Source organism: Eptatretus burgeri, chromosome 17 (assembly GCF_056783735.1).
Source record: "Eptatretus burgeri isolate ZD-2024b chromosome 17, Ebu_testis_v1, whole genome shotgun sequence".
NCBI lineage: Eukaryota > Metazoa > Chordata > Myxini > Myxiniformes > Myxinidae > Eptatretus > Eptatretus burgeri.
In genome coordinates, this window is record NC_140977.1 from 14,103,382 (window position 1) to 14,128,661 (window position 25,280).

The 25,280-nt window shown below is 44.7% G+C and overlaps 1 protein-coding gene across 1 annotated transcript in view; it reads left to right on the forward strand.

The window, feature by feature from the left end:
* Positions 1–4,928: 4,928 nt before the first annotated feature.
* The window catches only part of LOC147009361 (uncharacterized), a 44,936-nt gene continuing 24,584 nt past the window's right edge, over positions 4,929–25,280 (forward strand). Inside the window, exons 1-2 of the mRNA XM_085862185.1 lie at positions 4,929–5,093; positions 8,377–8,515. Coding sequence (XP_085718311.1) covers positions 8,413–8,515 — 103 coding nt within the window. The 5' untranslated portion in view covers positions 4,929–5,093; positions 8,377–8,412. The remainder of the gene's footprint in view (positions 5,094–8,376; positions 8,516–25,280) is intronic.

Below are 25,280 nucleotides of genomic sequence, written 5' to 3' on the forward strand. Positions count from 1 at the left end.
AGCTTATTGGACACAGCTACAGCAACTCCTTGGGTGTGGTAACCATCAGATCGACCAGACCAATAGTAGGTGTAGCCACCCACCATTATCTCGCCGCCATCCGGTCTCCGAACCTCAGAGAGAGCTGCAATCCCGATATCCAAACGCTTGAGCTCAGATGATAACAGAGACAGGTGATCATCCTCTCTTCGGGATAGGACATTCCAGGCACCCACCCGAAGGGACCACCTCAGGTTAACCCAAGGAGACCGCCGTCTGGTGGACGACACCTCAGCACCACTCCGACACACTCTCCCGCAATCTGACCCAGGGATGTTACCCCGTGGTTTCCCTCCTATCATCAAAGATTGGGGTCCCGAAGGCTTTGCCCCAATTCCGTCATCCGGTGAGCTGCCCTGCGAAGGGAAGCTGCACAGGAGGTACTCCCACGGAGTGGGTTTTCAGATTTTTTTGCGTTTTTGCGTTTTGCGGAATGAAGGGTTTTACGGTGGCCGGAGTGCAAATCCTGCCACCAACCTCCTAATAAGAATTGACCCAACTGCAGGAGGACGTCCGCAAACACAGTTGGGCACTAGATATGGATGGCCGTTGGCTCACAAGGAGCTCCTCCTCCCTTTGACAGGTTTTGTTTTTAATCCTGCTTGGTGTCCATATCCAAACACCCTCTGATGCCCTGAGGGTAGTTCCCATTCAATGCCCTTTAATGATCCTTGATCCCCTTCCGCCCAAAGGGCGGAGGAGCTCCTTGTGAGCCAACGGCCATCCATATCTAGTGCCCAACTGTGTCTGCGGACGTCCTCCTGCAGTTGGGTTACTTCTTATTAGGAGGTTGGTGGCAGGATTTGCACTCCAGCCACCGTAAAACACTTCATTCCGCAAAACGCAAAAACGCTAAAAAATCTGAAAACCCACTCCGTGGGAGTACCTCCTGTGCAGCTTCCCTTCGCAGGGCAGCTCACCGGATGATGGGATTGGGGCAAAGTCTTCGGGACCCCCAATCTTTGATAGGAGGGAAACCACGGGTAACATCCCTGGGTCAGATTGCGGGAGAGTGTGTCGGAGTGGTGTTGAGGTGTCGCCCACCAGACGGCGGTCTCCTTGGGTTAACTCTGAGGCGGTCACTTCGGGTGGGTGCCTGAATGTCCTATCCCTAAGAGAGGATGATCACCTGTCTCTGTTATCATCTGAGCTCAAGCGTTTGGACATCGGGATTGCAGCTCTCTCTGAGGTTCGGAGACCGGATTGCGGCGAGATAATGGTGGGTGGTTACACCTACTATTGGTCTGGTCGCTCTGATGGTTACCATACCCAAGGAGTTGCTGTAGCTGTGTCCAATAAGCTGACCCCAATGATAATTGAGGTAACACCGGTCAACGAGCGTATTATGAGATTAAGGATCTGGCTACTCCTTAGGTGTCATTTCCCTGGTCTCTATTTATGCTCCGACTGAGGCGAGTGATCTTACCGTGAAGGATGCATTCTACGCCACACTCGAGTCTGTGGTTGATCAGTGCCCCAGACGAGATACACTTCTAGTCTTGGGGGATTTCAATGCATCGACTGGAACTGATAGGGATGGTTATGAGGTGTGTGTTGGTCCCCATGGGTCAGGAACTATGAACCAGAATAGCACTAAGTTCCTTGACTTTGCAAGAAGTCATGGACTTAGGGTGGCTGGTTCATGAGCCAGCGTCACAAGCTCATCGCTGGACTTGGTATTCCAACGCTGGCGGTGTGGCAAAGGAGATTGACCATGTCCTCATTGACGGTCGTTGGAGGATGATCCAGAACTGCAGGGTCTACCGGAGTGCTCAGTTCCTCAATACTGACCACAGGCTTGTTGTAGCAACTCTAAAGCTGCACCTTAAATCCTGGAGAATGGTACCATCCCAGCCTAGGCTGGATGTTGCCAAGCTCAGGGATGAGAGAGTAGCTGAGGAGTTTGCGAACAGGCTGAGTGGACACTTGGGGGGTCTGGGTGCTTTGGGGTCCTGAAGAGTTGTGGAGCACTCTTCAAGACCACCGTCCTGATGTTGCCGGTGGATGCCTTGGAGTTCACCGCAGGGCAAAGAAGAATTTTGTCTCTCAAGGGACACTGGATACCATTGACCAGAGTCGCAGGGCCAGGCTGAATGGCAGAGCTGAGCTGTTCAGGGAGCTGAGGCGTAAACTGCGTGCACTGAGGGTGGACAAGGAGGCCTATGTGCGAGGAATCTGTGAGGGGGTAGAGCATCACCTGTGGACAGGTGATTCTCGTCCCGCTTACAGGGGAATTCGCGCATTACGCTCATCCAAGCCCATCCCTCGGAGCACTGCAGTTCGAGCAGAGAGTGGTAGGCTCCTGACAGAGCAGTCTGGAGTGCAGGCTCCGCTGGGCCGGTTACTTTGAGCGGTTGTACCAGGCTGATCCCCAACTGTCGAGTTGGACGCCACGGGTGTTACAATCCCTGTTGCTGACCCTCGAATCAACTGTGGTCCACCATCGCTTGTGGAAACACGGGCTGCGGTGAACCAGTTGAAACGGGGCAAAGCTCCAGGGATCTGTGGCATCCATGCTGAACTTCTCAAGGCTGGTGGAAATGCTGCACTGCTGCCGTTGCATGCAGTTTTGTGCTCTGCCTGGAACACAGGCATCATCCCAACTGACTGGAAGAGGGGCCTTGTTGTCCCTCTCTGGAAAGGGAAGGGTGATCGCCAAGACTGCAACAACTACCGAGGGGTGACGCTGCTCTCAGTGCCGGGCAAGGTCTTTGCTCGGATAATTTCTTGATAGGGTTCGCCACCATCTGCTTGAGCACCAGCGTCCAGAGCAGTCAGGCTTTACACCAAAGAGGTCAACGATTGACCGTATCCTTGCTCTTCGTGTCCTCACTGAACGCAGACGAGAGTTTCGCAGGGGCTGCTTGCAGCCTATGTTGATCTCTGTAAAGCGGCTCGATTCAGTGAATCGGGATGTCCTCTGGAGGATTCTTGGTCTTCGTGGGGTGCCACCGAAACTGATCGATCTGATGTCTGAACTCTACTCTGGTACTGAGAGTGCTGTGAAGTGTGGTGGTACCGCCTCTGACTTATTTCCAGTTGTTACTGGAGTTCGTCAGGGATGTGTACTTGCCCCCACACTTTTCAGCACTTGTAGGGAGTGGATTTTTGGGAGGATGTCGGAGAGAGATCAAGTTGCGGTGCATCGTTTGGCAATGTCAAGATCTCGGACCTTGATTTTGCAGATGATGCAGTCATCTTTGCGGAGACTTTAGACATCCTCTTGGGGGCCCTCGAGGTGCTGAATGAGGAGTCGGAGCCGTTGGGATTACGGATTTCTTGGGTCAAAACAAAGATCCAGGCTTTCGGTGACATCTTGGATGCTGCTGTCCTGTCTGTGTCTGTTTGTGGTGAGGATGTTGAGGTCGTGGATAGATTCACTTACCTTGGCAGTGATATTCATGTCTCCGCAGGTTGTGAGCCGGAGGTCAATAGACGTCTGGGTCGGGCCTGGGGAGTCATGGATTCACTGGATCATGGGGTGTGGCGCTGCCGGTACCTGTGCGGGAGGACGAAAGTCCGAGTCTTCAGGTCCTTGGTGCTTCCAGTCTTGCTCTCTGGATGCGAAACTTGGACTGTGACCAAGGATCTGAGACGGAGAATTAATTCCTTTGGTACCAGGTCTCTTCGAGAATCCTTGGTTATCGCTGGTCAGATTTTGTGTCCAACGAGCGGTTGCTGAGAGAGACTCGGATGATATTTGTTACCTGCATAGTCCGTGAGCGTCAGCTGCGGCTGTATGGACATGTGGCTCGTTTTCCTGACGCTGATCCTGCTCACCAGATTCTCTCAGCGAGGGAGTCTCATGAGTGGAGGAGGCCAGTGGGCCGACCACGTGCCTCATGGTTGCAGCAGGTTGACCATCATCTCAAGGAGATGGGGATGGGCCTGGCATCTGCCTGGGGGATGGCCAGACGGAGGCCCCTGGAGTACCGGCGGAAAGTGGACGCAGCGACGCGCTGTTCTGGCACATGCTCCCATACCTGACCTGACCTGACCTTCCCAGTCACCCATGCTCTTCTCATCTTCTCTGTCTGGGCGCTCATGGTCTCTCTTCTTTGGTACATCTGCATTGTATGACAAAGCTTCCACCTTGTCATCACTTAAAACTGACTTTGCACTTTCTCCTGGTGACACAGATGAACACTCCGTTGGTTCTAACGAAGCAGTCCTTGCTTCACCGCTTGGCAAAGCTATAGGGATTGAATACGCTTTGATGGTAGGGATAGGGAGATCATCTGTTTGAGCTGCTGCGGTTGAACTGTGCTCGACTTCGCTGTCTACATCTACTGTGGACGTTGTGGCAGCACTCGAGACCTTGGTCAGTGCAGGTAATGCCTTCGTCACTTGTAAGACCGGTACACTTCTGCCTGTCTGTCACAACAAGAAGGGGTTCGAGAGTGTCTTTTGATGCTTGAGTGGTGGTTCTTTCATGCAGAACTGCTGCCTTTGACGCATCAATCATTGAGTTTGATGAATCCTTATTTAAATTGTTGTTGGTTTGTCTGGATGTCCTGTGTTAGCGACAGACGTCTCAATCTCATTTAACTCTGACAGGTCAGGAGAAGCCACAGAATCATTCTTCTTTTCCATACCAGGCTTGTTCATGAATGATCCATCTTTCTGTGCACTCCTCAACAGGTCTTTGAGTGCCATCTGGCAGAAAAAAAATTTCCCATGATATACAAGTCCTTGGCGGCAAAAAATAGAATTGTGGTAATTCCAACAAAAGCACTACGACTACGACTACGACTACGACTACGACCTTTCTGTGGCTTCCCTTGTATTACCAAGGGGGTGTATCTTCTAGCTTGGCTTGTCGAACCTTCTTTTTCCTCGTTTTCTGCACCGTTAGATTTTTTGTGTAGAATGATTTTAATAAAATTATCGGCTGATAATACACGTTAGTGGGGATGAGATAACGATCGGGAGGGATTCGAGACATGTGATGTATAAAAGGTTTAGTGAAGAAGAAGAAGAGTCGTGTGTGTACGAAGTGTGGATCCGTGTTCCCGGGACTCGCGCAGAGAACGAAACATTTCCTGAAGCGAGTTGTGAGTGGAGGAAGTTTTGTTTTGTGAACATTTCTGGTTTTTAAACATCTTCGTGAGTAACAGGAAATTAGTGGTACAGATTATAACATGTTTCTTCGCTAAATGTCAGCGATCACCAAGGGTAACCACGTGCACAATGGGGGATTCGCACCCTATTCTTGACATCCAAATGTTGAAGATTCGGCGTCACTTAACAGCACCGCCGTCTCCGGGGTTATAACGCCGGCTGGTTCGGCACAGGTTTCGGGTCACGCGCCTCGAATCGCGATACCAAAGTACACCTGGGCCGTACCAGTTGGGGAAATAGACCCCGGCTACAGACTGGGTTTGTCAGAGACCGAGCGTAGTCTGCCAGTCCGTGGCCCGTCTGGTTTTATATACAAATCGAACAATTGTTCCTCAGCGCGGCACGAATAAACTCAAGGCGCAACTTTCATACGAATCAGCCAGATTTATTGGGGACACATCAGGGAACACGACACAAGCAAAGCATTCACGAACGTTATAATTTATCTCTAACCCGCTCTTAACTAAGGAGCTGCGGTTTCGGGTTTTGAAGGGTGCCCTAGCGAAATAAACCTTAGACAACATGCAGACAAGAAACGGAGTACTTGGTGATGCCTCATGGACGAGAGAAAAAGTGTCGAAGGCACGGATGTGGCTCGTGAGAAGCCGATGTCAACGGATTCGAGCACCCAAGCTTGAGCACGCAGCGTTGCAAGATGGTGCTCGTTCTCTTATCGGCACCGCTTGCGCACCAGCATCGGCGTGTCCGGCCCCCGTAAGGTTGACAGCACAAGAGCGAAAGATCCACGGTGTGCTCCAGCTGGTTTTTCACAACGTCCAGCATACAAATCTAGGCCTGGCCTGCTCACCAGATTAGGGCAAATCGGGGTGTTGGGCTCCGCAGGTGGATCGACGGGATGGAAAAACGTGTCGACCCATGCCGGGAGCAAAGACAGTCAGAGGCTCCGTGGTTGGATTCAGGATAAACCTGGGGACGACCTGCACGCTGGGTCCATCGCCGATCAAGTCACTCCTCATCAAGCAGATCACAGACTCGACACTGGGCAGTTGCTCTCGAAGCAGATCGCAGACTCCACACAAGTCGTTTCTTCCTTGCCTTCCCGGGGCTCACTCTCCTGGACCGCCTCCGGGGACACGCGATTGGTCCATCCCTCGAGTCCGCAGCCGCTCTCCACCAATGGGCTGCCGACACGCCTCCCCGACTGACACTAGCAGCCTCTCATCCAGCAGAAGGAAGACTGACCTCATGCAGTTCCTCCCTTGCCTTGTTTGGGGCTCCTCTTCTGGACCGCCTCCGGGGACACGCGATTGGTCCATCCCTCGAGTCCGCAGCCGCTCTCCACCAATGGGCTGCCGACATGCCTCGCCGACCGACACTCTCAGATCGCTGGGCGGGGCTAGCCAGAAGGAGGGAAGGAAAAAGAAGCAAGGCGCCTCTCGGTACACCACCACTGCACGAACAATGGACAGCGTGCTACACCTCCCGGCCCACATGCGATGTCCGATTACCAAACAACCTGGCTAAACATGCATTTAAGGGGGGATCTGGGCTAATCCTATATTTAATAACCCACTAAGGGCCCATTTCCACAACAGTATTAACACATCCTCTGTCCTTGTATGTAAGGCCTTCTCACCATAGAATGTCTACATTTCCCTGTGCTTGCCAAACGAATAGCAGGGTTTGACATTTGGTTGTGTACGTGTGGTGTGTGTGCGTGTGTCTGCATTTTAAAAATTCATTTTCTTGGCAACCGTGGGTCTGATTGATTTTTACCAAATTGATTTTACCTGATTGATTTTACATGATTTTAGATTTAACCTGATTTTACCAAAATCTGATTGATTTTACAAAATTTTACCAAAGAAGTGCCGCTGCCTGTGGATTTTTTTATTCATAATTATGACGTCATAGGTCACGTGGTATGGACGCCATCTTGGAAAAATGTTCCACCTCGATATCTCCCGAACCGCTCAATGGAAAAAAATTGAAACATGGCTCATTGCAAGTACTCCCAATGGGGAATAACATATGTTGATGATGATGCCATTGGTGCCTTAATTGTGACCATAATTTGACAAGTACAACGCTTGATCTGATCCGAATGAAAAAAAATATTTACTTCTGCAACTTAGTCCGATGGACACAAAATTTTCAGAATATGAGCGGCTCCTCCTGAAGAATTTTTTGAAATAATTATGACGTCATAAGTCACGTGGTACAGATGCCATCTTGGAAAATTGAAAAAAAGTTCAACCTTCATCTCCAAAACTGCTCCATGGAAAAAATTGAAACTTCGCTTATTGTCAAGTACTCCCCTTGGGTAATAATACATGTTAATGATGTCATCAGTACCTTAATTATGACGTCATAATTCGACAGGTAAAACGCTTGATTCGATCAGTATGAATTTTATTTTTCTGCAATTATTGGTCCGATTGACGTGAAATGTTCACCATAGGAGCACCTCCTCCTGCAAAATATGTTAATGATAATTATGACATCTTAGCTCACTTGGTACAGGTGTCATCTTGGAAAAACTTCGCACCTCCATATCTCTGAAATCACTTCATGGAAAAAAAATTGACACCTTGCTCATTGTCAACTACTCCCCATGTGGAATAAGATATGTTAATAAAGATGTCATCATTGCCTTCATTATGACATCATCATTTGACAAGTACAACACTTACCCAATGATTATGAATTTGTTTTCTCAGCAACTGTTGGGCTGATGCACACAAAATTTTCACCATTGGAGCGCCGACTCCTGTAAAATATTTTAATGATAATCATGATGTCATGGTTCATGTGGTACAGGTGGCGTTTTGGAAAAAAACAAAAAAACGTTGCACTTCTATATCTCCAAAACCATTAACTGTGCTGGGTAAGTATTCTATGAATACCATCTAGTTCAAATACTGCTGAACAGGCTCAGATTTTATATCAATATCAAAACATTTGTACATTTTATATGTAGCCAAATCAAAATTTGCAACATGGAATACAATTACAGTATTGGCTGAAGAACCTGCAACATGGACAATTTATTTTTGCGGGGGGGTGTCAAAAGGTGCGCATTTGTGTGAGATGCTGTAACTGATTTAGACAAAGGATAAGGTTTCAAGTGCAGCGGAAGTTCACATGTAGTTACTGTGTGGGATCAAGGTACTCATGGTGGAGCAAACATCCTGAAGAGTGGTATGTTTACTGTACTCTCTCGTTGGCTGATGGACGAATTCCTGTCGTGTGCAGCTGGAATCAGAACAGCCGACTGTGCTCGGGTGTGAAATGAAGGTTGAAGAGCTGGAAGGATTTCCTGATATTCTACAGATAAAAATTGAGGATGAGTATTCCTTTTGTCTGGAAGAGGAGGAAAGTGACCAGCTGAATGGTGAGTTATATGATCTTCACTTCTTTACTTTGTTTAATTTAAAATGTTTTATTATTTTTGTACAAATATGATAGAGGCTCATGAAATACCAAGAGCTGAATGGAAAGGGGGAAACAACAACAGCAGAGTGGAAGGACACGTCGGTGTGAACAAGATGCACACAAGTTGAATAAAACACCAGAAGAAGAGGAAGTTGAATGCTTGGAGGAAAGACAAAAATAACAAAACAACCACCAAACAAATGTAAAGAGGTGAGGGAGAAGGGGAAAAATCAGAATGACTGGAAAAAGGGATTGTTTTGGAATGAAATCCCTTTTTCCAAATGAGATTTGCCAGAATTGAAGGACATGTTCCACGTCTTTTATCAGCTTGTGATTCCATCAATGTCTGAAATGAGGGAAGAGGCTGTGACTTTTCTCTCTGAAAGATGCCATGGTGGAGGGTGAAGACATCAGCAAACAGATAATGAGGATTTTCTGGAGAGTCAGAGAGAATGTTGGTGAAGAATCGGACTGGGCCCAACACACTGTCTTGGGGCACTCCAGCCTTGACAGAGAGAGGAGTTAAAGCATTCTGTCGGGAGGCACGTGTTTGCTACGAGAGTTGAGGAAGTCAGTAAGCTCTGTGCGGAGGTGGTCTTGGATTCCATAGGTGGAGAGTTTGAAGAGCAATGTGGTGTGCCAGGCTGGGTATGAAGTTCGAGATATGTCTCGAGAGATGGCCATGATCTCTTGTGTGACATTGAGGACCTCCATCCTGAGTAATTGCCTTGTGTTGGCTTCATGGCTAGAGTGGTGGACTTGGGATCCTTGGGTCCTGAGTTCAAATCCTGCTTGGCTGTTGAATTGATACCAGGTGGGGTTGACAGCCTGTCATCCTTCTGAAGTCGTCAAAACGAGTACCAAATTGCTGGTATCCTTTGTCGGAGTGGCGACCTGTCCAGGGTTGTGCCCAATAGCCAAGAAGATTGCTTAGGCAGCACCAACACTCTGTACAGAGTAAGGTCCCAATGGATGGAGCCTGATTTGGGAGAGCAGAAGCAGCGTGTCCAGGTTCGAGGGACCCAGTGTGAATCTGAACTTTTAAACGAGTGACTCTGTATTTTGAGCCATGGGTCTATCCTCCAGTGAAAGAGAATTTATCTCTTGAGGTCAACTGCACACGATGAAACGGCGACGTGGTGTGGAATTAGTAAAACCGTTGCATGACGGTGGATTATTCAGGCATGCACATTCGCCTCTGCTCGGGGTCTTGGAGACAATTGGTCTCCGGTGCTCTCATGCTGTTGTTTGGGAGTCCGAGTCCATTACAATTCACTTGTGTTAAAAGCCCAAATAACATCTCTCACCTCTCATTGGAGGAAACACCCAATTGGCTCACACCTTGGCAATGATTCCCAGCTGCCACTCGGATGAGATAGTTAATCAACACTCGACTATTCTAGTCAAAGAAAGCTGAATAAAGCAACCAAGATATGCCACACAAGATATGTCCTTTGCTGTTTCCAGCTCTACCTGAACTCTTCAACAGCTACAGCCATATTGAGGGAGCAAAAGTATGAAAACTCCAATGTTCCAACCTCACCTCAGCCGCTGAACTGGTTTCATTACTTATTGGTGAATCATCAACAACAGCGTAGATGGAACGCTGGTTCTTTGGAGGAACTCAGGAACTTCAATTTTTGTTTCGTGTGCAACACTTGGCTCTTGGTTTGCAGCATTGTTGAATGTCTGGGTTTGTTCCTGATGCAGGTTTGATTCGGATTATAAAAAAAAATTGCTTATGGTTGTGGGATAAACTCGCCGACTCTTTGTGAAAAAACACCATGGGATCATAAAGTGTCCATTAACTAATGCCAGCCAGGGTTCGAAATTCGGGTTGGCCCCGGTGCCAATGTCCACCAAAGGCTTCGTCAGGCCACAAAAACCTCCAGCCGAGGTGGCCCACCTGGCCACTTGTATCAAAATCCTCAAGATATGCAATGCTTACTTATGAGAGGTGTCTTGTATTTCCCACTCTTCGGCCATGCACTGGCTTGCTCCAACAATACAGAATTGAACTTTGATATGGAAGCAAGGCCGCACTTGCAGCGTGCACGCATCACATTGTTGGCCGCATGTGGTGCAACTGCGCAATGAACAGCGATTATAAGCAGGGATTCATCCAATATTTTAAAATTTGATTCTCCACTGAGTATCTGGAGAAATGGTTTTGTACGAACGAAAAACACGAGCTGTAACAACCACCTCTTCTTCCTCTTTGCTCATTTGTTCTCCTATTTTGTTATTTTTGTTCAATCTTACAAGTTATGATGTCATAGTTTATAAACTTGATTTTGTACACTTAAATTTTGAAATCCGAGTATATCAGTTTGCTTAATGACCATGGAGAGCATTACTTACCGACATGAGTTGAGAAAACCTTCCATCACAAGCCTCTGTTGTGGTATTCGTCCAATTTTGAACTGTCTTAGCATTTTTGCAGTACAAATTTAGTTTTGTGTTTTGTGTTGTTTTTTTTTCACCGTGCATGAGCGCCTGTGTGCCAGTTATGTGAACCCATGGATACAGTGAAAGAAATCATTGTATCGTGCATGACTTCTTCGTAGCTGTCTAATTATAGTAGAGATTGGAATGACCCATTTAATCACATGGTGCTGAGACTCCATCTCAGAGAAGACGTGGACTGAGGTTTCCATCATATGGTGTTACTTACAAAATGTATCGAACCTGAAAAAGAAACTAGCAGAAAAAAGGGAGTGGGTCAAACAGGAATACAAACTTGAGAAATGGATGAGGAAGTCTCGACCGGATTGGGGGCGTTCCATGTCAAGTGTACACATTTTTCAGCGAAATTTTGACACATCATCTCAGATTTCACTCCGTTTTTTGTGCACGTGTTTGTATCCACAGTAAAACATTATGTATCAATTTTCAGACCTGGGGGCCCATCGGGGCCCATTTTAAGCCCCCCCCCCAATTTGGGTGCTCCCGGTTGACCCACAATCTTCCAGTGGCCATATCACAGGTTGTAGTGGTCAGATTTGGATGATCTTGGTGTCAAAATGCTCGTAAAAGCGAGATCTTTCGAATCGCGTAAAGTAAAATCACTCCGAAAGAGTAATTCAAAAAGTTATAGTTTGGGGCGCCCTTTTACCTTGGTCCCCCACTCCCCCCCCAGCGAAAACGATGATCCCAATTTTTTTGTGTGAGAATACCCCTTCATATACTCCAACACCTCAGCATAAATGAAAACGGGATCTCAATGGGTTCAAGTGTGATGATGGTTTTATTGTTCGGGGTCCACATATCACTAATTCTTGATTCGACATTGGGCGACGTTTGCCATCATCGTTCCAATGACATCACCTGCTGGCAGGCGACTTTATGTCTGAAATTGACAATCATTATCTCTGGACTATTATATATATATATATATATATATATATATATATATGTATATATATATATATATGTATATATATATATATATATATATATATATATATATATATATATATATATTAGTGTGGTCCAAAAACAGCAAAAAAAAAAAAATTCAGATGTCTCCCCAAGCCTTAAAGTATTCCACAATGATTCAATAACGCGCATAAAAAAATTAAGTTGGTCAGAGTTGATTTAGAGGTCGCTCCATATGATGACTTTTAGTTTCATGAGTTGGTTACATTACGGTATGGTAAGGTACGATTATGGGTACTTCTGGATGTCCGAGGTGGAAATGGAGTGCATTTTCGAACTCTATGGGGTCGATTTACTCTAGGAAATGACTGCACCGATCTTGAATTCACTACCATTTCGAAAATATGACCTAAAACAAGATTTATCATTACTGGAGTTGAGTAACTAATCCTACTCATTTCGATATTTTCTCATCTATAATGAATTTGTTGTCCGTCTCAACATTTCTTTGAGTAAATCGACCCCACTGAGTTCGAAAATGCAGTCATTTTTCACCTAGAAAGTACAGAAGTACACGTAATCGTATCTGACCATACCCTAATTTTTCAATCAATGGAATTACAAACTATTAGAATATTCGTCTCATTTTACCAAATACCACTATCATCTCCGCCTCTATTGCTGTTTTTTCTAGCCGGTCCAACATCCAGTGTTTTAGATTCAATGATTCACAAAAAATATGTTAGTTATTGATTTAGTTATTATTATATCAAATTAGGGTATGGTTCGATTCACTCTATGAGTGCATAGAGTTCGAAAATGCACTCCATTTCCACCTCGGACATCCAGAAGTACCCGTAACCGTACCTGACCATACCCTAATTTATTCAAGTCATGAGACTAAAAGTCGTCATATGGAGCGACCTCTAAATCACCTCTGATGAAGCTAAAAAAATTATGCGCGTTATATGATCATATTAGAATAATTTTAAGCTTGTGGAGCAACATTCTATTTTTTCGACTTTTTTGGACCACCCTAATATATATATATATATATATATATATATATATATATATATATATATATATATATAAATATATATATATATATATATATATATATATATATATATATATATATATATATATATTGTTGTAGGTTTCCGCCGCGTTCGGTGTGTGGATGACCGTTTTAGCCAAATTGCGGTCACGCGCCCACCGAAGGCCACAATCCAGTCGTGGCTTTCCGGACCAACCCTGGAATCCAGCCACGGATGCCTTAACGCATCATAAGCTAGTCAATTATTCTGTCCACGCGCTACAGGGTCAATCGCCGAATTGTCGATATACCTAACTATTCGCGTGGACAGAAATACCGAGAGTTTATACCTCGATGGGACCTGTATGAAAACGAGCCGCTTAAGCATGCTCGTTCTATGTGCGAAGCCAAGCGGTTTTAATTCGCCGAATCCCGTCGGACCAGATTATCACGTTTGTCGGCCTTAATAGCCAGTTGACATCCCGAGCGCATCGTGGCGGTCAATGGCAGAAAGTGAGCAGGTTGACATTCAAACAATGGGGCATTTATTTTCAGTAGGCATGCAGTCAATGAATGGGGGAATGGGGACGAGACAGGAGCAAAGCCTACAGCCGATGCCTATTCAATCATGTACACAATCATGCACTTAATCAGTTCAACTTAGGAAGACAAAGCGCCACAGACTTTCATCCAAAACCAAAGAAAAGAATAGGGCTCGTGAGCCTTTATTTCAAACTCGGAGGCCTGGTTGACCGAGGGACTTCAAGAGGCTGGGCAGGTTACCTGGCTGCCCCTGGTGGCGACTCGATGGTCTTTGGATCGGCGACCCTTGGTGTCTCTGTTCGGTCTAGTGCGTCGCGAACATGCCAGTCCCTTGGGCGGCTTGACGAGCAGCTTGAACGGCTGCTTGGTCGGCCTCGGTGGCCCGGCTTCGGTGTGGCCCATTTCTGGCGAGCCTGGCTGGCGACGCTTTGGAGGAGCGAACGGGTCTCTTGCTCTTTCAGAGTTTATGCTCCTTTAGACCCTGTTCACTCCTCAGCGTCGCGCACGGTACCAGGGCCGTCTGCCCGGACCCCCATGCTCCGCCGCTGCTGCTAGCTCCGACGACTCCAAGCTCCGATGCTGCCACTCCCACCAGCCCCGACTCCCGACTTCTGATCTCCACCGGTGAACAAGCCATGAACAACGACGAACAACAACAAACAACCCTGAGTTCCGCCCTTATATCGGCCAGTTCCTTGATCTTTCACCCGAGGCCAGGCTCCGCCCACTGTTCGCCTCCGACCTGTCACCCCTGGTGAGCCTCACCCCCAAACCCCAAGTTTGTCGTCACGCGTGGGTTTCGCGGAAGTCGCTCTGTGATCCAGTTATGCAAATTAGGTTCGCGCCTCGGCGCACAATGGCGGCTTGAGCAGTGGTGGCGGTGGGGAGCGTTGCTTGTCGATGGTGAGGAGTTTTTGTCAGATCTTTCGAAATTAAAGACAGAGAAAGAATAACGGCTACCTCAAAGATTCACAGCCCGGCACACGAATAATACCCTTTACACATCGGTGGGGGAATCTAACCTGAAAAACGTACTTATCGAGATAACTGATCTTCGGGGAACCTGAATGGTGTTCTGTGAATTTCCACCACCGTAACTATATATATATATATATATATATATATATATATATATATATATATATATATATATATATATATATATATATATATATATATATATATATATATATATATATATATATATATATATATATATTTATATACAGTATATTGCATCATTTGCGAAAAATTATTCTGCCTATTGTGTCTATTGATTTTTAAGTGTACATTTTTTGTTTCACCATCATCGAATTAAGTTATAAATAGGCTAATCTCCGTTTTTGCATATTTTGCAGTAAGCATGGCGACTGAACAGTGGAAGGAGTTCCGAAAATAATGTTGCGAGACGTTCAGCTGCCATAAAACGAAACAACGCAAAGATCTTCGCAATGTGTCAAATGATATGTTGATGAAATTTTCTTCAAAGGTGAAAAAGATGACAGAATTTGTACTTCGTGCAGAAAAAAACTTTCTCAGTTGTCACTAGAGCGTATTGAAGAATCATCTTCGACCAGTTCGAAATTATCATCAGAAGATACTATCGAAGGCATTGCAGAATCTATTTCGACAGATATTACGAGGAGGTTTTTCAGCGAGAAGCAGAAGTTGACCTATTAAACCAGTCGTTATCGATGATAGGCGAAAGCCCATTCGACAAACGAAAGGCGGAAAGGAACCCAGGGTACGTTCCTGAAAAGCGAAGTAAAGTGGAAGATTCTGTGCGAAAGAAATTAGAACTTGTTGCTGGACCAAGCACTGCGGAGAAAACACAAAATACAGCATCAAAATGTGATGAAAACTGCATGCCAGAGGTGGTCAAAAGCCTGAAAGAAAAAATATGTTGTTTCGAGCCGTTCAGAATATTTGCTCGGAATATGAGCATCAGAGGGATGATGACTGAATTCAGTTGCTCCCAAAGAATGGCTGTGCAAGCGAAAAATTTAGAGAACGAAAATGGTATGCTATCATCTCCAAATCTCAAACAGGGTAAAATATTGCCTGACGAAGTGAAATCCGCCGTAACCGAATTTTACCGAAGTGATGAAGTCAGCCGAATAATGCCGGGGGAAAAAGGACTGTGTGGTGGTCAGGAATGAACATGGAAAAGACAAAATTCAAAAGCGCCTGGTGCTGAACAATCTCAAGTAACTGTTTCAGAAATTCAAAGAGAAGAACCCTGGCTTGAAAGTTGGATTCGCGAAGTTCGCCGTGCTCCGTCCCTCGGAGTGTGTCCTGGCGGTTTCAGGTGGTACACACAGTGTATGTGTATGTACGATACATCAAAATGTGAAACTCGTGATGTTTGGTTCCAAAATGCCATAGATAGCCGAACTTCCTTGCTATCATCATGTGATGGCATGCATAGTTTGTAACCCAGCACAACCGGCATGTTATTTAAGAACTTGTGAAAGTTGCCCATCAATTGAAGACTTCAAAACTGAGCTACTGAGTGCTTATGAACGAGAGGATATTGATGAAATTCAATTTAAACGGTGGACATCCACCGACAGATCTGAACTGAGCTCCATAGACCTCCCTTTGGAATAATTCATTAATCAATTCTGTGAACGCGCGGTGAAAGTAGTGAGACACGACTTCATTGCCAAGGCTCAATCTCAGTTTCTGAAAAATAAGAAAGACGAAATCAGTGAAGGAGAATTTGTCATTATTGGAGACTTCTCAGAGAACTATTCGTTTGTCGTACAGGATGCGGCCCAAGGATTCCATTGGAACCGCTCTCAAGCGACAATTCACCCCTGGCTTTACTATACTAGTTCAAATCGGACGAGAGCAAATTAAACCACGATTCGTTCACGATTATATCAGAATGCAATACTCATGACGTTGTCTCAGTCCACCTCTTCCAAAGAATGCTCATTGAACACTTGAAATCTAGCTTTGGAAATGTAAAGAAACTTTCCTATTTCTCAGATGGTTGTGCTGGCCAATATAAGAATTGCAAAGCCTTCATAAACCTATGTCGTCACAAATCAGAGTATGCTATTGACGCCGAATGGCATTTTTTTGCCACAAGTCATGGCAAGGGCCCTTCAGATGGTGTGGGAGGTACAGTCAAACGAGAAGGAACATGTGAGAGCCTCCGTAGACCTTACGACTCAACTTATTTCTCCAAAAGATCTTTTTGCCTTTGCTGAAAAATGGTTTGAATGAAATGAAGTTCGGTTGCGGGATCCAAGAGGCGTACGATGAGGAAGAACGAAATCTGGAAGAAAGCGGCCAAAACCATAGCTGGAACTCAAAAACTTCATGCTTTCATCCATATTTCTGAAACTGCTCTTCAGGTACGCTAATTCAGCCTTAGCGAGGAACACCGTATCGAGTCAGCTGTTTCAAAATCTACACCAACTTTTAATGGGAAACTCTCAGGTTATGTCACAGTGCACTATGATGGAAAATGGTGGCTTGCCTGCATCATGGAAGCCTTTCAGGACACTCATGAAGTGAAAGTGAATTTTCTTCATCCAAACGGGCCCACAAATATTTTCTTTTTTCCTGACATTGAAGATCACTGCATTTTAGACATTTCTGATATACTTCTTTCCGTAGAACCAAAAACTGCTGCAGGTAGAACCTACACAATCAGTAAAAAAGAAACACAGCTGTCAAATAAAACATTGGTGGGCAAAAAATCTTGACTATAATATGCGAGGAAAAACTCTGACTCATACTAGTATCGCTTCCAGTTCCTGCATGTGCATGTGGAAAATTTATGTACAATATACTGATATGTGTGTTGGAAATCTTGTGTTCAAATATTGTTCTATGTATTGTGGCGTTTTGTGTGTCCAGCACCCGAGTCCCCGAACAATAAAACCATCATCACACTTGAACCCATTGAGATCCCATTTTCATTTATGCTGAGGTGTTGTTGTATATGAAGGGGTATTCTCACACAAAAAAATTGGGACCATCGGTTTGGCTGGGAAGCGGGGGCCCAAGGTCAAAGGGTACCCCAAACCATAACTTTTTGAATTACTGTTTCGGAGTGATTTTACTTTATGCGATTCGAAAGATCTCGCTTTTACGAGCATTTTGATACCATGATCAGCCAAATCAGACCACGACAACCTGTGATATGGCCTCTGGAAGATTGTGGGGCAGCCGGGGGCACCTAAATTTGGGGGGCCCCTAAAATGGGCCCCGATGGGCCCACAGGACTAAAAGTTGGTATTTTGAATTTTTTCACCCAAGTGAATAAATGACCAACATATGGGGAGAAAATGAGGTATTAGTGTCGGGAGGGTGTGTACACTCGACATGGAATGCCCCATTGGGAGAGAGCGAGAATTTTGACTTTTGAGACAAAAAAACAAGTCACATGTTTGATCACAGTTGTGGTTAATTTGCCAATCAATGCAGGTTTGGGAGAAAACTTTCTCTATTTTGGGTTCTCTATATTTTTCTTGGCTTCTCTCTTTTGTTTGTTGTGATTTTTGCGAGTTGTGAAATTCCCACTGAAGTTGTGGTCGCGTCAGAAGCATCTTGTAACATCGAGGCAGTTTCTTCTGACCGTTATGCTTAGATATCGTAATCCTTTGATACGACATTGTTCCCGTGGGGAAATGTTTTATTTTCTCTCTTTGTGGAAGAACTTGAGTTGATGATTTAATGCAACATTTATTACCCTCACCAAACGAGAGGATATTGCAATTTGTGTCTGTCTCTCTGTCTGTGTCTCTGTCTGTCTGTCTGTTTTTGTTTGTCCGCACAGAACTTTTGTGTTTTTCTCCACAACCACTTGTCGGATTGAGACTAAATTTTCACCATATGTGCGACTACTCAGGTGGAATGTTCTCATGATAATTATGATGTCATAGGTCATGTGGTGTGGCAGCTAGATTGGAAGAATGGAAAAACTTTGTACCTCTGCATCCATGAAACCGCACCAAGGAAAGAATTGAGACTTAACACCTCGCAAGTACTCATGGGGAATGAGTATGACGTCATAGGTGCCTTGGTTATGACATCATAATTGCATACGGAGAATGCTACATCCAATCAGGATGAAAATTTTTGAGGGTCATCTCGGGATAAAATGGTCCACACAAACCTTTTTGATGACATCATTGGTCATGTGATTTGGCAGCCATATTGTTCAATAAAAAGATTTTTAAACCTTCAAAAATCTTTGAAAGAGCTGAACAGGTCGAGGCGAAACATTTCACAAATGACCGCCTTTCCATGAGGAGCAAAAGTTTCACAAATATGATATCATAGGTCACATAGTTTGGCAGCAATATTGGATTTCCCCTAAAACATAAAATTCTTCTCCAGAAGGGCTGGACAGATCGAGGGGAAACTTCACACAAATGCTCCCCAAGGCATACTTGTACAAATTTGGTAAGGAATAATTGAAAATTCGCCTGGTTTGACAGCCATATTGGATTTAAGAAAAATATTGAATGATGTTTTCTCTGGAACCACGATATCATTTGACGTGAAACTTCAAAATTATGATGTAGTTTTGATGGGGAATACATGTTTTAACTTTCAACTTAATCGGACACATGTTCTGGCAGCCAAAATGATTTAATTTTTTTGAGCTGTGTTATTTTGGGGGTTTTTGATTAAAAAAAATTATATTATTATTTTTTGAATAAGGCTGATTTGGCTGTGCTTGGATGGGTTTGAGGGTAGAGGAGTAGCAGCTGAAATGAGAATCCTATCCAGGTTCCTCCTGATGACTTCATCATTGTTTTTGCTTTTTGGGGTTCCTTCTGATTACTCCAATGCAGGACTGTACCTAGTTGGTGTTCCATTTGATTTGAATTTAGTTTATTTCAATCCAATTCTAAATTCAATTCAATAATACCAAAAAACATCATGGGTCAGGGTCAAGTGTCAGATCAAAGCGGGTTTGCATCAAAGCGGGACGTCTTGTTACCCGGTCATCACTGCCAGCAGTTATAAAGTGCTATTTCTAATTATGTCTCTTATTAATTACGACACACACTAATACATGAAGGCCACACAAAATACACCACACAAAACAAGTCCTGGTGAGGTGGGTCTGCAATCTCTGATTGCTCTTTTTCTTGTTGAGCTATTTTAATGGTATTGAATTCACAATATTGCCAATTGTATGTGACACAAGACTGCCTGCATTTAATAAAAGTTACTTTTTCCAGATTTATTTGTGAAAGTGGAAGTTAAAACCGACCATCACATTAATGTCAACCTTGTCAGGTCAGGTCAAGTATGGGCGCATGCACCGGAGCAGCGCGTCACTTCGTCCACTTACCGCCGGTACTTCAGCGGCCGTCATCTGGCCAACCCCCAGACAGATGCCTGGCCCATCCCCTATCTCCTTTAGATGCTGATCAATCTGCTGCAACCATGAGGCACATGGTCGGCCCATTGGCCTTCTCCACTCACGAGGCTCCCTCACTGAGAGAATCGGGTGAGTGGGATCAGCGTCAGGAAAATGAGCCACATGTCCATACAGCCAAAGCTGACGCTCACGGACGATGCAGGTAGCAATTCTCATTTGAGTCTCTCTCAGCAACCGCTCGTTGGATACAGAGTCCGATAGCCAAGGATTCTGCGAAGAGACCCGGCACCAAAGGAATTAAGTCTCCGTCTCAGATTCCTGGTCAGAGTCCAATTCTCACATCCATATATCAAGACTGGAAGCACCAAGGACCTGAAGACTTGGACTTTCATCCTCAGGTACTGGCAGTGCCACACACCATGATCCGGTGGATCCATGACTCCCCAGGCCTGAGGCAGATGTGTGTTGACCTCTGGCTCACAGCCAGCAGAGACATGAATATCACTGCCAAGATAAGTGAATCTCTCCGTGACCTCAACATCCTCAGCACAAACAGGTACGGACAAGATAGCAGCATCCCAGATGTCATTGAAAGCCTGGATATTATATTTAACCCAGGAAACACGTGATCCCTGTGGCTCCGACTCCATTCAGCACTTCTTGGGCCTCCAAAAGGATATCTTGTGTCTCCACAAAGATGACTGCAACATCTGCGACATCAAGGACAGATATCTTGACATTCCCAAACAATACACCGCAACTTGATCTCTCCGACATCCTCCCCAGAATCCAGTCCATACAAGTGCTGAAGATTGTGGGGGTCAGTACACACCCCCTGACGAACTCCAGTAACAACCGGAAATAAGTCAGAGATGGTATCACCACATCTCACAGCACTCTGTCCCAGAGTTTCATTCAGACATCAGATTGATCAGTTTTGGTGGCACCCCATGAAGACCAAGAATCCTCCAGAGGTCATCCCGATTCACTGAATTCAAACACTTTACAGAGATCAACATAGGCTGTAAGCAGCCCCTGCCGAAACTCTCATCTGCGTTCGGTGCGGACTCCCAAGAGCAAGGATACCGTCAATCGTTGACCTCTTTGGTGTACAACCAGACTGCTCTGGATAGTGGTGCTCAAGCAGATGGTGTTGAACCCTATCAAGAATTATCCGGGCAAAGACTTTTTCTGGCACTGAGAGCAGCGTCACCCCTCGGTCGATAATGCGGTCTTAGCGATCACCCTTCCCTTTCCAGAGAGGGATAAGGCCCGTCTTATCTTCCAGTCAGTTGGAATGATGCCTGTGTTCCAGGCAGAGCACAGAACTGCATGCAACGTCACGGGTACAGCATTTTCTCCTGCCTTGAGAAGTTCAGCATGGATACAATAGATCCCAGGAGCTTTTTCCCATTTCAACCAGTTCACCACTCTGTGTTTCCCCAAACTAAGGTGGACCACAGTTGATTGGAGGGTCAGCAATAGCGATAGTAACACCCCTGACATTCAACTTGACAGCTGGTGGATCAGCCTGGCACAGCCGCGGAAAGTAACCGGTCCAGCGGGCCTTCACTTCGGATTCCTCTGTCAAGAGCCCACCACCCTCTGCTCTCACTGCAGTACACCGAGGGATGGGCTTGGAGGAACGCAATGTGCGAATTCCTCTAAGTCGGATGAGAATCACTTGACCACAGGTGATGCTCTACCCCCTCACAGATTCCTCACACATTCGCTTCCTGTCCACCCTAAGTGCACGTGTAGTTTTACGCCTCAGCTCCCTGATCAGCTCAGCTTTGCCATTCAGCCTGGCCCTGTGTTTCTGGTCATTGGCATCCAGTGTCCCTTGAGAGACAAAATTCCTTTTTCGCCCCATGTTCCAAGACATCGACCGGCAACATCAAGGATGGTAGTCTTGAAGGCACTCCACAACTCTTCAGGATCCGTCAACGCATGCAGACCTCCCAAATCCCCACTCAGCCTGTTTGCAAACTCCATTCTCATCCTTGAGCTTGCCAACATCTAGCTGAGGCTGGAATGGTACCATTCTCCTAGATTTACGCTGCAACTTCAGAGTTGCTGCAACAAGCCTGTGGTCAGTATTGAGGTACTGAGCACTCCAGTAGACACTGCAATTCTGGATCATCCTCCAGAAACCATCAACGAGCACATCGTCAATCTCCTTTGCTACATCGCCAGTGTTGTGGATTTTTTAAACCCACCTTGTTGTGATCGTTGTCCTCCTGAAGGATTCTTCCTGGCCGATTGTGGAATCCTATTTGACTTCAGACAGAGTTTAACGTTTGTCCGATTTAGTTATAAAATCCTGCATAAACCCCATAACACTGAAAACCGATGTCCACACAAGTCCTTCCTTGTGAAACAATTTATTTTCTAATTATACACCATACACTTTTCACCCTCATACAATGAACTAAAGAATCCCCATTGATTGCAATATTCTTTATCTTCCGTTTCATTTATTCTTACTTTAGTTAACAGTTAGACCAACCCGATTCAATTCACTTCCTCATTACATCAGAGAGTTTTATTCTAACTTGGTACTTGGTCAGTTCCAAGGAGCACAAGCCACTGAGATTGTAATACTTTCTCAGTTACTTGCACTGAAACAATTTTACATTTCAAAGCATTTTATACTTTCATGAGAGAGTGGTGGGGGCTATTCAACCCAGACTGCAGACGTGTCCTTTAGACGAAAAGCCACGTCGTATATTTCTAAGCAAATGTTCGTTTGTTATCAGCTCGGTCACTCTGCTCCAGAACAACACATTTCTTAACATTTAGGGCAAAAGTCTTTTGGCCAGAAATGACAGCCAATTCAACTTGCAGCATAAAAGTTACATTTCTAAAACTCCATTTGTTACAATTTAGAATACATTAACATAAATTTTTACCCCACACTCCCCCGTTTTTTTTTAAAGAAAATTTGGATAATTTTTCTTGCACATGATTACCATGTCCCATTCCTTAAGGAGAAAAGATTTCCATTACTCAAGTTCAATCAACAATGGCCAGTGAGTGCTCATATCAGAAAATGAGTGAGTTTCCATTTAATTTATGGCCTGTTCATCAGCATGTGTCACACATTGAAAGCATGCTACCCGAAGTCAGAAGATAAACAGGTCAGGGTGTGGATAGAGCAGCACCCAACAGGAAACACAATCGAAGCACTCCTTGAGCTGAGGAGAAAGTAGATGTGGGCAAGTACAAGCTTGGGCCGGACACTGGGTTGAAGGAGACGAAAAGGAATACATGTTGTAAACGACTCGCAGTGTGGAACTCCAGGCCTGTCGTACATTGAAGCAACCACAGCAAGTTCATGATGTATTTGCAGAGCGGCAATCGAGAGTGTGGCTGAGAACATTCCTCCACGCAGGCACCACACAACGCCGACGTTAAGACTTTGCTCAACCTCTTCCGCAGTGGGTTTTTTCTTTCTTTTCCCACATTGCTCCATCTTATCTCCTCAGGAAGGGGCATGATCACGTGTTGAATGCTCAATCACCCAAATCTGGGTTCTCCCATCGTCCAATCTTTGTGTGGAAGTTCTTTCCAAGCTTCATTTAGACAAAATCGTACATTTCTGAAAAGACTGCTTTCAACACTCCGAAACAAACAAAGCATCACTTAAACACTAATCAATAAACGTCATGGGCACAGGTATTTCAATAAGACTAACAAAGGTTCTTAAAGAAGCAATTAACTTGCATTATATGTCATATCAATATTTTAATCCCTTTCCTTGTTATTTCCCAAAACAACATGCTAAAATATACAGAAATCCCAGTTGTACGTATGCTCAAAACATCCTTCTCATTTTCTATTTCCATTGACATTTTAAATCTCTGACATTTCTCCATCTGTCCACTTCTCTCTCACCAAAACAGAAAACATGCTGTCATTTTTCCAACTCACATACACAAACCATCTATCACTTCCTCCGACATTCTCAATTACGAATCCATTTTCCTTTATCAAAACAAATAAATCATTTTAAACAGTTGTACAAAAATTGTCAAATCACTTGTCAAATCTGTCATCACGTGAATATCATTTAAATTGCAGCTCAAACACTCTGTCTACACATGCAGCTACACCCTCCCCAAACTTTATCCCAGTTTTGGAGAAAGCATCTTAAACTTCAGACTAATAAACATCCAAACTCTCTTAAACAACTTTTTGGTCAAAACAATCAAATATTTCCTTTTAAAATCCATAATTGAAAAATTAAATCTTCAGCGTCTATCCAATTAAATCATGAATTTACCTTGACTGAATCGATCAAAGGGTTACTCTGGGTTGTTTGCCATTGCCTTCCCAGCACAAGTTCAGGTAACCTCAACATTCGCAGACGAATAAAACTATTTCAACGTCCATCCGAGGGAATCATCAATTATCTGTGAATTGCCCCACGTGCTAAACATCATCAAATCAATTTTAAATCATTCCAAATCATGTTTCTACATTTAAATCACATCTTTTAAGTACAATGGTTACAACTCAGATCAAATCTTCGAAACATTTCTGACACGTCCTCAGAGCTTGCCCAGCACTTAAACCTGCCGGGTTGTGCAATTACAAATCATCACAATGCCAGCGCGAGCTCAACTCCCAAGACTTCACCTTCCGAATACAGTATATCCACATTCACAATTGTTATTTCACAATTTATTCAAAATCCCTATGGTTTTTTAAAAAAAATAAAACTTCAACACTTTTTCCTAAATGGACTTCACTTTAAAGAGATTCAATAGAGAGGGTGCACTACAAACACCAAGGAACAAGGAACAGGAAGTTCTCTCCACATCTTGTGGGAAGAAAAAGAAAAACTCTGGGACAGGCAAAACCCACAGTTCAGCATTACTCTGTCATGGCTTCAACACACACACTAACGAGCATTGCATCTTATTTTAAAGTCATTGCCAACTTCATGCACACTTCGACAAATAGCCGCCATCCTCTTGAATCTGCATATGAATCGAATTTCACACTTAAAGCAAAGACTCGAACACAGACTAAGTGGAAAGACATGCCACCCCCCACAGATCCAGTGGAGGGGGGGGGTGTCTCACACAGTGCAGCTTGTGACCTTCGTGTGAAACCACAATGCCAAGAATGCATAACATGCCATTTCAAACAGACCCACAGCTCAACTCAGCACGAGTTCGTCCTCAGACTGTCTTGCTGAGGTGGTTTTAATTATTTAATTTATTTTATGAATGTCCATCTCTTCACGTTCTATTTGTTGCAATATTATTATTTCTAACAAGACATTCATATATCACATCGTCCAGAAATCTTTATTCTCCAGCGAGCTCACAATTGCATCCAATTCCAATTGAATTGAATTCACACACACAACTGCGACCTTCACGCGTTATCAGCACCAAA